The 14,721-nt window shown below is 41.1% G+C and overlaps 1 protein-coding gene across 2 annotated transcripts; it reads right to left on the bottom strand.

Annotated features, from left to right (window-relative positions):
* Nucleotides 1-3,739: 3,739 nt before the first annotated feature.
* Nucleotides 3,740-8,372, bottom strand: hlx1 (H2.0-like homeo box 1). 2 transcript variants are annotated; one of them, XM_080744510.1, is made up of 4 exons: nucleotides 7,746-8,372; nucleotides 6,709-6,900; nucleotides 5,926-6,110; nucleotides 3,740-5,152 (listed from the first exon to the last, which is right to left on the bottom strand). In XM_080744510.1, the coding sequence occupies exons 1-4, from the start codon at nucleotides 8,218-8,220 to the stop codon at nucleotides 4,733-4,735; spliced, it is 1,272 nt and encodes a 423-aa protein (XP_080600636.1). In that variant the 5' UTR covers nucleotides 8,221-8,372; the 3' UTR covers nucleotides 3,740-4,732. The 2 variants fall into 2 exon arrangements, with proteins under 2 accessions (XP_080600636.1, XP_080600637.1); XM_080744511.1 differs by lacking the exon at nucleotides 6,709-6,900.
* Between the last annotated feature and the right edge of the window lie 6,349 nt (nucleotides 8,373-14,721).

Genomic DNA, 14,721 nt, shown 5'->3' with positions numbered 1-14,721 from the left:
TACAGCGTCACACAAAAGCATCAAAAGTAGCAGATCTACAAGCTCTAGCGTGCCGTTTTGAGCTTGTAGATCTGCTACTTTTGCTATTTTTGAATTTAAATCCTGAAAAGTATACAGTTTTGGACATATGAGGTTTCCACCCCACAGAGACGATAGTTATTATAGTTATTGTTATAGTTAGTGCTAGATGTTAACAACCCTTTACACTCAACTGGGCCTAAATTAGAATGTTATAGGGTCCATTTTTACACTCTGTATTAAATTAACACTCAGGATTTTCAGTGTGAGCCAAAGTATTTTAAAAAGTCCTTAATTCAAACAAATATAAACAGTGCTCTCACCATATTAAACCAAGCAAACATATTTCAAAACCATGGTGTCACAAATTGAAAATATAGTAGCAAAAAGAATTATGATATTTCTCCGTGAAATATGTGTTTTACAGACATGATTAGGCTGTAAAATTATTGTATATCTTGCCTACAAACAAAATATTTAAATGTAACTGTAAATTATTTTTGTGGACGTCAGCCACCGAACATATTACAATTCCACTCATCTTATTGTTTCAGCTGCAAATCTTTTGACACTCTCTGCATGCATATTTCATAATTCCACTCTAGTTCACTTTACTGGCATAATAGTTCTACTGGCGAGTTATAGTCCAAATATACAGTTTCTAACAAGTCATTATAACTGCTTCATTATACTGGGTGTTGAGACATGATGAATTGCACAGCCAGAGAGCTGGCTCTGGACGGACACTTTGTTTTGGATGTTCATAATTTCATAATCAGTCATACTTTTAATAATGCTCATGCAGGGCTTTGGAGAGCTGAAAGAAAATGTTCACATGTGGGAGATTTTAACACTTTGGCAAAATACACCTAGCATGACGCTATCATAACTTATATGAATGTTAACGCACTCCCTAAATCACAGCAGTAAGTAAGTTATGTTTTATCTTTTATAAATAATGATTCATTAAAAAATATTATATATATAAAATATAAAATATTTGTGAAGAAGGCACATACAGTGAAATATCCATATAGTCTAATGTGATATGGTATGGTTAGAAAAGTTAACTTTAGAGATATTGAGATAATGATTGCTAGTGGGGTTTTTTTTTGTTTTTGTTTTTTACACCATCGCTCCAGCTCTTTAATAAACAGAAAATATGCTTTTCAGATGGGTTGCCAATGTCATCCAATCAGGAGAGAGATCCTATTTATCAGTTTAAATTTGATAAGTGTTCCAGATCCAATTGTGTCTGCTTTGGTTTCATCACTTCCCATTTCTCTTGCTTATCCTGTAGCAGCCTATCCTGTATGAGTTCTCTCTTCTGATTGGATAAAATTGGCATCCTATTAACCAGAACAAGTTTGTTTTTGGAGGGACAGGGAGACTCCTGTCATTAAACAAACTAACTATATGATCATTGATCACTATCAGAATAGGGCTGGGCCGTGCACTTACTTAACACTTGTGTTATCTCAACAAAAACATATCAATCTATACCAATAACACTGAGAGAGAGACACATTCAGAGTCAAATTAGTCTACCTCAGATTTATGAGGATGTTTTAAAATGCAATTAAATCTCACAGATAGACGTAACAGACGTGATAATTAATAGCCTATGGGTTGTGGGGGGTTGATGACATCATGTAATTACTTTAATGTAATCGTGCCTGCATGCAAACTACAAGGTGTTAAAAAAATGCAATCTTGAGAAAATGCGTAATTTTCAAAGGGCGTCCCCGATTTATCTTAACAGCCACCGTTAACCATGACAATAATATGGTGGCACGAAGACTGCTGTTTATTGAGTGTCATCTAGAATGGGGCTAAATTATTATTCAGACTCAGCCATGGTGCTTTAATTGGGTTTGAATCCTGTTTACACTTTGTATCCGAATTGTAGGCTATACTGTCGTGTATTTTCAACTGCTAATAAAGTATTCAATCAATCAATCGTGCACATTCCCGACCACTTATTTGTAGAAATAGGCCTCCACTCCGGGTTACAACAATACGGGGGGTTTTGAGACGTTAAGCCTTATTTATAGACCTACTTATGCGCACTGGTGTTGCCTGCGTAAATAGCAGATATCATGCAAGCTTGTAGATCTGCTATTTACTGACTACGACACCAGCAAAAAAGGGACCCCGATTTAAACAATCCTAAAAGATTTCTTGTGGTCTATATCATATTAGTTGCCCATCAGTGAACTGTACCTTTTCCTATGCAAACTTGAACTTCTAATAAAGTATTCAATCAATCCATCAATCAAAGCAAGCAGGCTTAGCACGCAACTAGACAGTTGAACTAGTATAAATAACTAATTGAACTAGTATAAATAAGGGTTTTAAGTGTTAGGATATAAGCATTCATAGGCTTAGGCCTACATTAAAGTGTATGCCTGTATATTATGAAGAAATAAAAACTTTTTAGCCGCAGGCAGACAGACGCAGCGAGAAGCGCACGGAGCAGCAGCAGACACCCAGAGGTCCATACATGGAGCAGCTTGTGTTCTCTTCTCTATCTGTGTCTGGATAATATTCATACAATAATACACTCGTCCGTGTGTCCTTGCTGATATCTGGAGCCACGTAATGTATACAAACTATAAATCCCACTTCTCCCCATGCGCTCCGAAGAACGCTTAGGCCTATATAATACCGTTCTCAAGAAGAGAAAGTCGGTGAACTCGTGTGCGCTCATGGAAATAAAGCTGTATTCTTGTCATTTATCAAAGGGCTTATGGTTCAGTAACGACTTCGTCAGCCAAGGGTTGCGAAATAACCGAATTTGTTATAATAATAAAAAAATGACGGTACTGCTGTGTCAACTGGAAAATGTCCCTATTGTAGGCTATAAACCAAACATAAAGACGACAGACTATTTACCCATAAAATAGGAATTAAAGTTAGACACATCGGTGGTTTATGCAACATTTTACTATAACGTATTACGTGTTAATTTCACTATATAGGCCTAATTCTTAAATGTATAGCCTCTAGGCCAATTTGGTTCCAAACTAGAACCAAATGTGTAACTAATAACCTACTCGGGATTTATTTTAGCTGTTAACCTTTATCCATCGCTGATTAAATGCACGAATAGCCTACTCTCCATCAATTCTAAATTAAGAATATTTTTTAATTTGTGCAGCATCGACGGCGTTTTGCTGCTTATTTTCTGCAAAGCGGTTCAACAAATAATTTCGAGTTCCTTACTGTAGAATGGAGCGGATTGTGGTTATGTGTAAGACCCGTTCTCCTTTAAGCAGTCATCTTGGTTTACCACATCAATTTGTGCACATAGCCTACATTAATTCATTAGTTCGCAGCAGCAGTTTTTATTTTTCACAAATGCCACAGGCGGGCCTATTGGGACTATATGCGTGGGCCTATCATTACGCAAACATTTTTTTTTAATCTTTTTTCTTTTTTTTTACACTACCCATGAAGAGGTAAACCCTAGTCTGAAATGTAATTTCCAAAATGTTGACTGAAGAAGTGTATACATTAAATACATCTGATCCGGCTATTTAAAATAATAATAATAATCTAAATAGGCCTAGTTATGGGCTAAGTGGCTAACAATAAAATAATAATAAACAATTTGATTTCATTTGTGATCCAATTTCCAAAGTAAGAAACATTTTTTTATTTACAATATGTTCAGTGCAAATTATTATTTAACAAAATAATGTACAACTCTCAATCCAGACACAAATGATAATAATAATAATAATACATGAACACTGCGTGATGTTCTGAGATTTCATAACGTTGGCACAAAGTGGTTCATAGCCTAATAAACTTAACAAACCGCACATTTCCTTCAGACGAGGGGAAATTGATCATGCACACAAAGCTCTTGCGACAAAGGAGTGATCATCAATAATCCGACCAAATCGATCGATCAGAGCGAGGCTGATCAGGTATCATTGACTCCCCATGCAGAGCGCGTTTTTTCCAACACAGTGTCCACTTTCCAACCAAGATAATAAAATATAAACCCATTGTTCTTGAGCTTTAAAAAGAGACACCGACTTAACAGTTATAACTAGACTGCACTCTGTTGAGGTGCCAACTTGCGCTTTGTGCACTCTTGGCCATATATATGGCCTACTTGTGCGCCAGCAGAGCGCGCAAGCACTGCGATCGGTGCTGTTCGGCGCTGTCTCTACGTATGTGGGTGGGCAAGTTGGCGCTCTGTCGAGGTGCCAACTTGCACCTTGTTATTTATATCAGGTAGCACTTTGTCGCTGTCGGGCAGAAACCTCGTATCTCCAAGTTTCAAACGTGTACGTTTTTTCGTAAAGTAAAGCCCTGCTTCATCGTACAAGACTGTCGCACAAAACTAGTGAAAATAGACGATCTACAAGCACCCAGTGTGCTTGTTGATCAGCTATTTTCACTATTCTAAATAATTTTTAAAAGGATAAATACCAAAACGAACGGTTTTGGACATACAAGGTTTCCACCCGACAACGACGACTTGCTGGTTGGTGACGTCACCGAGAACGCTGCTCCCTCATTGGCTAAAAGGCCCTGCCTTTGCTTTGAACTGTCGGCCCGGAAACAGACATGCACCGATCGCAGTATACTTGCACGCTCTGCTGGCGCAAGTATAATTAACAATCAACACAGTCCGGATTAGAGACCTTATTTTTAACAGTCAATGAACCAGTTCTATAATTAGCAGTCCGGTATAGGTCTAGATGACTATCTGTGATGCTGCCGGGGCCATCAGCACTGTGCCGCTCACTGTAACATCCTCCGTGTTACTCACAGCGACCGGGGGCGGCGCCGTCCCGCTCATGATGACGCTGGTCTTGTTGTGGTGCTCGCACATGACGTCCACGTCGCTCTTGTCCTCCGCGGGGTCGACGTCGAACTCGTCGGACTCGCTGGCGTCGCTGTCGCACTCCGACTCCTCGCAGTCCGGCTCCTTCATGCAGGGTTCTTCTTCCTCGGCTCCCCCGGCTGGGGACTTGTTATTACTGGTGCTGTTGTTGTTGTTGTTGTTGTTGTTGTTGTTGCTGTCCTCTGGCTGGTCCTTCTCCTTGTCTTTCTGAGCCTGAGCCTCCTTGGAGTGTCTCCACTTCATGCGGCGGTTCTGGAACCACACTTTGACCTGCAAAAAGAATGTACACACACACACAGGCATGCACGCACGCAAGCACACACACACACACACACACACACACACACACACACACACACACACACACACACACACACACACACAGAGATAGAGAGAGAGAGACTTTTTTAAGCATTCAGTATAGGCTACTAAAAGTAAAACATACACATGGTGAATAAATGAATGGTTTCTTACTTTATAATAGGCTTAATAAATAATTATTTTGTGAGGTACGGTCGGCGTCACGTTTTTATAGCTATAGGCCAACAACGAGATTTTTGACGTGCGGTTTGCTTAATTGAAAACCAATTAAAACAAAAAACTAATAAAAAACTGAATCACTTGCTTGATTGCTTATACTTAAAGGACAATGAATTAAGGTTTAGTTTGAACAATGCAGGCCTGATAAGTGCTGCAGCTGCAGCCTATACTGCCCTACAAAACCAAATAAAGTGTTTTTAGCCTTAGTGATTTTGGAGGATAAACAATTACCTCAGGAACAGATATACTAATTAATATCACTTTTTTTCTTTTCATATAATGGTATACTGCACTTTGGCTTTGTATATGCCCTAAATATAAAATTCAGATTATCCCCTCTGGATAATAGGAATAAAAGCTACATAATTGGTGTTTCATTTCGATCAAGAAGCTATAAGCAATGGCAACTGGGTTTCCGAGGCTAATGGCAACATGGACATTATTAATGAGGTAGTTGGTTATGATGATGATCAGATCAACAGGTGTCCTTTTGGATTTCTTACCTGCGCATCCGTCAGACCGAGCATGGCGGCGAGCTGCTTCCTGTCCGGCTTGGTGACGTACTTCTGGATCTCGAACCTCTTCTCCAGGCCCTTCCGCTGCAGGTTGGAGAACACCGCCCGGGACCAGGACCTCTTCCTCTTGTAGGTCTGCGGCATGGTGTCTTTGGTCAGCACGGCATATGGACCTGCTTGCATGATGGAGGAGGTGCGCGCTGTGAATCACATTCAAAAGGCTGCGCGTGTAATCCGAGGAGCGGCGTGTTAACGGCCAATTATAACGGTCATTTACAGCTGTAGGTGTCACAGCCGCTGAACGAGCATGAGAGAGAGACGTGGTAGGCCCAAACACTGGGTCGCGACCCAGTGTGGGCCACAGTCACGGAACCAATTTATATGGGTCACGACGACTCAAGTAAAAATTCATATTTATTTTCCAACAAAAAATTAAATATACATTTCATAAATGTTCCCCTCACCCAAAAAAATCATTGTATTTTTTAGAAGAAAGAAAATGAATTTTATAAATGTTCAAAGAAACACATCTAAAGAAATTCCATCATTAAAATATAAATGAAGAAGTAGTGAAAATAGCCGATCTACAAGCTCTCAACGCGGCGCGAAGCGACGCGTTGTGAGCTTGTAGATCTGCTATTTTCACTAGTTTGGGTCCCCGGGCGATCGAACGTGCATGTGATTTCTCTTGTTTTGGGTCACTCATCACGGGCTAAAAAGCTTATATGGGAACCACTGGCCTATTAACTACGTTTGTGAGGCTGTCACTACCTGGGAAGGTGTCCTGAAAGGGATGCGGGCCTGTGTGCCTGCCGCCGTTCCCTGCTAGTGAACTCATCATGGCCGACGCCGCGTCGCTCATCCCGGCGTCTATGGACGAGAAGTACTGGCTCACTGGTGGCTGAACGCTCAGGTGCATCCCTGACTGACGGTGATGATGCGAGCTAACAATGGACGTGAGATCTGTGCAACAACAGGGGAGGGCGAGAGACATAATAATGTGGGCTAAAGTCAGTGGAAAGTAAAGGTTTGTGGCACACAAGGCAAGCTTAATTTGTTATTATATTATAGGCAAGGCAACTCCTCCATAGCCTGCCCTATATAGGCCCTATTGCGACGGTTTTACTTGCCGACAAATTGCGACAATAACGGATCTACAAGCCTGACAACAGCTTGTAGATCTGTTATGGCCGTATGTTCTATGTAGCCTACTTATACCATAAAGTGGGCTGGGGAACTTACATTTCACGTGGAAACTTTGGTCATAAACGGCGCCTATTATGCTATAGAGAATCTATAGGCCTATAGTAGATGTTAAAAGCCATGGGTCAACTGTGATGTTGCCGGGTGGTTTTTGGGTTTGGATACACTCAGGCAGTTACACAGGAAGATAAAAGATTCTTTGCAACAGTGCACGGATTTCAAAGTGGAGTCTGGTGGCCCCCAGGGGTCATTGAGGGGGGTTCCGGGGGTCCGGCCCCCAACTCAAATAAGGAATATAGCCTAAATTCAATTCAATTCAATTCACTTGGAATAATTACACGATTATTATTATCACTATTAAACCCTATATGAATCAATTTCTCATCTACAATTATGCCATTTAGACAATTCCATGTAAAACAAAAAACACACTCTCGGACATCGACATCATTTGAAACGGGGGTCCATTTTTGCCTATAATTGGGGGTCCGTGACATGAACACAAGCCCTGTTTTATAGGCTATATACAACACACATCTCTGCTGCGTTCCCATGGGTAGCATGCAGCAGCAGCTGCTGTCTGTAAACTTGAATAAAACGCTCACCTCTTAAAGACGACGTTTCTTTGGCTTTGGGGTCAAAGTCTGTCGATAAAATCCGATCAATTCCGAATTTGAGGTCTTTGCTTGACGTGAGCGGCGGCGCCTGCTGCTGCTGTAGCTGCTGAGAGTTATTAAAAGTTCTGCTTATGTGTAGTCCGTGTCTGTGCTGGTGGTGGCTGTGGTGGTGGTGGTGGCTGTATGGAGCTCTCGCCCCGCCGAACACCGAGCCCGGCTCCGGGGCGACGGGGCTGGGGCGCAGCGGGGAGCCCTGGCCGGGACGGTGTCCCATGTGGAGGGAGCCCGGCCCCGGCGCGCTGTCCGCCGCGTCCCCCCCGGCCTGCTGCTGCTGCTGCTGCAAGATGTCCGCAATGCAGAACGACGGCTTCTTCATCGCGTCCACGGCGAAGCCGCCCGCGCAGTACGCGGACCAGAGGCTGAAGTTGGACGCGTAAAACGGGTTCAGTCCGGCCGTGTACATCCTCGCTGCTGTTGCCTCGCTGGTTCTTCTCAGCAACAACAAGAAAACCACGGTGGTGTTGATAATAATGTGGCGACAGAACGCGTCATGTATGGTGAAAACGCGGGGGTCTTTGCGGGGGAGATCTCTAGACGAGCAGCCGTCCTGTACAGTGGAAGTGCCAAAAGCGTTCTCCTCTACTGTGAAAACTTTTAGCCTAGTAGTTGGACTCCCTGAAAAGTTCCGTCTCTGGTCGCGGATTGGTCGCTCTCTCAGCCAATGGATGTTTTCGTAGTCGCTCACATCACACAGATGTCACGGAGCGTGACACGTTTGATCCCCTGGACGATTGATAGATCTCTTTAATAGGTACCCCCCCCCCCCCCACACACACACACACACACACACACACGCTTTTTCTTTTTTTCTTTTTTTTTTACGAGCATTAATTATGTTGTGCCTTTAATTGAGTTACACAGTACAATCATGCATTATTAACTCTGATATAACCATTTGGTTATAGGCTAGGCTACAGTTTATATACAGCCTACTTTCACAGTTTGGCCTATAGATGGATAAATGAACACTGGCTATTTTACTGTATATTTCACTGCATGCTTCTGCAGCAGACATGTCCATTGTCATATATTCCAAGCCACTTAACAGCTTATTGTTTTCAAAATGACAGAACTTATGCTATCATCAGTCTATGGAGTGTGTTAACATAACCTGCATTATGGTATATAGGTGTAATAAACTAAGATGATATAATAGCAAACCCAATATCATGAGCAAAAATGATAGGCTACATATTACACAGTAAAATAACAATATTTTTTTATGCACCCGATAAAATAACGTGTCCCACGTATTTCTTATTTAAATTACTATTTTATCAATATAGCCTAATAATAGAGAAATATAAGCCTATAAGATTGCAGCTAAAATAGCAGTAGTGCTGTTGAAAATGTCCCAGTCCAGTGTAGGCTACAATAAAGGCGGTACGGGAGTAGTTTCTATTAGCTTCAGGTCATCCTGTTTTTGATGGGCCGTGATTCGTGTTAAATGAGCGGATATGCCTGCTAGATTTGTCCCGAAATAGAAGCTGCTTTAGTATTTTAGGATACAGCAGAAATCCTTATTTCTTCCGGAGCAGAGGGGGGAAACTTTATAATGACTGTTAGAACTTCCCTTTTTCAATATTTGTGCTACTTTATCTCGGGCTGCAAGTTGCACGGTGACGCAAATCCGTCCCTGCGCTCATAATAAACAAAGGAAATCTATTCCCCTTCAAAACCAAAACACAATTAACTTCAGAGGCGATACTTCATCCGCAGGCCCCTCGACTTTCACACGTTATGATCCAACTACACCCAATCATTTTAAAACATTTAAAAAATATTTTTGCACTGTTTTTTATTTTCCTTTTTTCCTGACTATATCTAGCCTACTGCATAGTAGCCTACTGTGTTATATCCGTTTGACATTCAATGTTATATGAGATACTTCAATGGTTTCCTGTGTAAATAAGCCAAGTGCTTTTCTAGGATTTAGTTGACAGTGAACTGTACCGTCATGAAACTGTACCTTTTCCTATGCAAACTTCTAATAAAGTCTTCAATCAAAACTTTAATTGAAATTTATATTTATATTGTTTGCAGCAATTAAAAAATATATATTATTTTTAAAATATGTAAATTGTGTAATGCTATAGCCTACATTTTGTGTTGATTGTATAGGCTAATCTATAGATAAATTTGCAGCATAGATATGGATGGATATCCTAAATAGTGTTCCATGTTTTGCATGAGGATGACGTTATTTTTTACAATACGCTTGTTATAATAGCTTATTTACAATAAGCAATTAAGACCAAATTTCAGCGCTGTGTATGTGTGTGTGTGTGTGTGTGTGTGTGTGTGTGTGTGTGTGTGTGTGTGTGTGTGTGTGTGTGTGTGTGTGTGTGTGTGCGCGCGCGCGCGTGCGTGCGTGCTGCGCGCGAGCGTGTGATTATTTATTGTCCAGTCCTCGTTGTCGGGTTCTTTTTAGTTCCTAAACAATGGCCCCCATGTATTCATTAGTGTTGATTCATACAGCATGCCGGAAGGGTCTATGACCCTGACTAGCCTCCCCATCGCACTGTTTTCGAGTGACACTTTTCCGGGTTAAAATTAGAAAGGAGATAGAGATAATAACGCTTGCCCTCGAATCATGCAGTCAAAACAATCCAGGGAAGAGGATGCAAACCCCCCCAACCCCCCCATCAGTTATTTCAGGTGCATGATGAGCTTTTAGTGGGAAGCATTAACCTCTTAACCACTATATCGTCGGCTGTCGGGTGGAAACCTTGTATATGTGCAAAAACTCTTCGTTTTGCATTTATAATTTTAACAATGATTAGTTTAAACTAGTGAAACAGCCGATCTACAAGCACACAGCCTCGCGGTGCAAGGCGTTGTGTGCTTGTAGATCTGCTGTTTTCACTATGCCTTTGTGCGACAGACTTGTATGATGAAGCAGGGCTTTACTTTGCGGGGGAAAAACGCACACATTTGAAACTGGCGTGGAGATACAAGGTTTCTGCCCAACAGTGACGATATTTTCGTCAATTAACGTCCTACTTGATCACATTATACAAGGCCTACTTTTGCTATACATGTTTTTATTTGAAACCTGAAAAGTAGGCCTACAAACAACAGTTTTGGACATATTAGGTTTGCACCCGACATCAAGGCTATAGGCTATTACTGTATAATAACGGGTATAGGCTACATAACTGTATAATAACAAATAACAAATATAAATAAATATCAGATCTACAAGCGGGCAATGCATATACTGAGTGACACATTGTCAGCTTCCGATTAACATTTTTTTATATGTTTTTAATTTTTGAATTTTTTAACTGTGCTGAATCGACCGATCGCTTTCTGTGATTATGACCTTACAACTATAGGCTATAGCATAAAAAAAAGAAACATTTATACAAAAATATCATATAATAAACATGTTGTGTGGAAATGTGATGGGGAAGTGAATCTTATAAATGTTCTTGTTGCAGGTGTTTGTCTCAATATGCATCGTTTTATTTGCCACGAGGCACTAATGGTTTGTCCAGATTGAAGGAAGGAAGTGTATATTCATACCTGAAATAGATTCTTCTGAACATGCAGTGGGCCTGGCTGGATTTGAACACAAACAGGATTTAATGCGGTGAATTAAAGCATTCCGTCTAAGACAAGTTTGCACGCATGCAATTCCTTCAGTACTGAATCTCTCTCTGAATCAGACCTTAATATGTGACATGTTTTACACAATATGTACGCAATATCATATCCAGAGGACCTTTATATTATGGTATTAACTGTAAAAACAATATTTAAGTGTGCTACTGCACTGACTGTATAGGCTATTAAAAGCTTTTCACACACATCTCAGAATTTTGGTTGCCCCGAAATCGGAATCACAGGTCCTCATTTAACCCTGATGGACCCATAAATGTAGTAGTTCTTTGGACCCCCAAACTGTTGGCCACATGGACCCCCGTCTTTCCCCCCCTTTTTTGTTTGTGCCAGGGACAAGATTTTCTGTAAAATAGATGTTAAAATTATACAAAAAATGTACACTTTAAAGATGTTTAAGTTTTATTTTTGAATAGCCAACACTAAATGGACAAAGTGGTTAACATGAGTGTGATGCTATATATTAACAGGGTTTATAGCACCATTGCATAAATGTTTGCATAGACCAACTGTGTTTATGAGATCAATAACACATTGTGGCTTTGCTTTGGTGGAACTGATGCTAATCAGAGCTCAAACAAGACGTGTTGAAAACGAAATGTCAAACTGTATAGTGAGTCACATAAACACCCAGTGTACTGTTGGTTATTAAAGTGAAAACAAAGCATAAGCACTGTGCACGCACAGTACTTACTGTACACTGCATGGACCCATGGCTCTATTGTTAGATGGAGCCTGATTGCTTTGCTGTGTATTTCGCAGGAAGTCTTATGCAGTGTTGGACAGCAAGTACATTTACTTGAGTATCGTACGTGAGTACATTTGGGGATTTATTTATTTTTGCAAGATCCTGACTTTCCCTTCGCTACAGGCTAAATGGAAGTGTCAAATATTTGGGACTCTTTGGGGCCCAAACTTACAAAAATATATCATTAATTAACTACTTATAAGCCATATTTAAAATATAGTGAAAATTTGAACTTTGTATTATTATTTTTGAAATAATAGCCTAACAGTGATATAAAAAATATAACGCACTTCTTAATTTGTACTTCTGAATACTTAAGTATAGCCTATTTATTTGAGCATCTAAGCTTTGTTCACCACTGTGCAGTGTGCTAGACCCGCAGCTCTATTGTGAGAGCCTGATTACTTGCCTGTGCATTTCGCAGGAAGTCTTATCAGGTCTGGGGAGCGCTTGAATGAGCACCTCTCCCTGGAAGCCCTCTTGGATCAAGAAGTCGGACAGAATTAAATGATTTCCATTATTAAACCGAGAATTATTGCTCCCCTCCGTCGAACAGCCCGAGGCAAGGCCGGGCCGAAGCCAAGATTACTATTTCTGGCAATGTTTGCCTCTCAGGAAGGAACTTTCACAGATTTAACGGGGCCTGGGCCATTGTACACAGCCCTTCTGTTATGGCCCTGTGCCATCATCTGCACACAGCACTGAGGAACACAGAGACCTATTAGAGTCCACAGTCACATCACAACAACATTATCCCATTGATGTGAGTGACCCACAAATACCTCCACTTTATGTAAACTAACCATTCTTTATTTTTCATAGGCTATTTACGAAAACTGTTGAGTTCCTATGCTATAGGCTATTTTGTTGATCTGTTACTTTCGGGTGGAAATTAGCCTTATTTGTCCTGTGATGTTATCAACATTGCACAATTATCTGTAGGCTATAGCTTATTTCGTCTGGATGAACTTGATATCCTGTACAATGTGTAGGGAACGACAACGTCAGTGTAGGGCATGCAGGCTATGCCAGCAGCATTCCAGAATTGTATTACATATTTTCATGTAAAGATATATTGCTAACTCCTTGCCGCCTACTTAGGCCTATAAAACAGAACATAATGCACATTACATCGAAATATCATTAGGCCATTATTTATTGATAAGAAATAATACAAATAAGGGATTAAGCAAGAAGTTGTTATGTTATGAGCAGAAGACGCACTGAAAATAGTTGACGATATAAGCGGAGACAGAGACTTTGACAGGCCCGTCTTTAACTTGAATGTGAATAATATATTTTCTCCTCCGTTTAGATCGTTTTGTAACGTTGAGATATAAATGTGTTTGTTTTGGTTGATGCTTAAATGTCTGCTGCATTGCAGTGCCATACGGTCGGGGCGGGGGACTGGAGACACATAGGCTATAGAGAACATCACGCAGGAAACATAAAAAATGTAAATATCACCATCCCTCGCTGATCATGGGAAAATATGGAAATCTCATAGATTCTTTCCCCCTGGCTCTCCCTCTCCCTCCTCCTCTCCTGGCCGTCTATCACCGTCCAGAGGATCATTCAGCCATCCGTCAGACTCCGTCCCATGCAGTTAATCTTAGTTATTACTGGGGTGGTTGTCTAGCAAAACAATCTTCTTCTGAGATGATTTGTAGGACGTGTCGTGAGGAGCCTCCGCCCTACGGAGGGGACCGTAAATCTGCCACGGAAAGTAAAAGGTATTCAATAACCTGGTGTTGATCTAAAAGGGCGTCATTGTTTTTGCTTAAACCACTTGAACCCTTATAATGGCACAGTGGTTCTCAAACATGTTCAGGTCAAGGTCAAGGACCCCCATCCGAAAATGTGTTGTGCCTGGGTCACCCATTGTATTGTTAAAATATTCCACGTTTGTAAAGATTAATATTTTTTATTTTATTTTATTGCTGATCTACAGGTGCTGGTATAGACCCCTGGGGGGCTCCTGTCTATAGCCAATGGGTTTAAGTGGTTCAATGTCAAGTCCAATATGATTGAGAGATCAACAATAGGCCTATGTCTCTTTTTACGCTATTCACCATGCATGGGCCAAAGTCAAATAGCTAAAATAAAAAGATATAGCTGCAGTAAATGAATCGGCTCATATTCCTTTCCCTTTTGTGGTCATAGCATTTTTGGAGCTGGGTGCTCTCGGAGGGCGGGGCGGGGTGGGCTGGGCTGGGACGGTCTGTGCGCGTAAAGACATTAAAGTGGTCATTAAATGGACATTAGAGTGGCTGTAGACTAATCATACTCACCTCGGCCTCCACACTCCCCATTTAAACACTCCTGGGGATGCCTTTAATGGAAGCTTTTAAATATGACGGCGTCTCTCTCTCTCTCTCTCTCTCTCTCTCTCTCTCTCTCTCTCTCTCTCTCTCTCTCTCTCTCTCTCTCTCTCTCTCTCTCTCTGTGTTTACATTGAAACCACCCTTGCACAGATTAAAGTGTGCGCTGAAGAGCCAGTGTGCATCAGTGTACACACGGGGTTAAATCACA

This window comes from Nannobrachium achirus, assembly GCF_963921795.1.
Source record: "Nannobrachium achirus genome assembly, chromosome: 16".
NCBI classification, from domain to species: Eukaryota; Metazoa; Chordata; class Actinopteri; order Myctophiformes; family Myctophidae; genus Nannobrachium; species Nannobrachium achirus.
This window is presented reverse-complemented; position numbering and strand designations above follow the sequence as displayed.

Excerpts from the sequence above, each read along its gene's own strand:
- hlx1 (XM_080744510.1), bottom strand. The coding sequence starts at position 8,220 with ATGTACACGGCCGGACTGAACCCGTTTTACGCGTCCAACTTCAGCCTC. Across the intron at positions 6,901-7,745 it reads AGAAACGTCGTCTTTAAGAG|ATCTCACGTCCATTGTTAGC; the intron begins GTGAGCGTTTTA and ends GTTGTTGCACAG. Across the intron at positions 5,153-5,925 it reads TCGGTCTGACGGATGCGCAG|GTCAAAGTGTGGTTCCAGAA; the intron begins GTAAGAAATCCA and ends TTCTTTTTGCAG.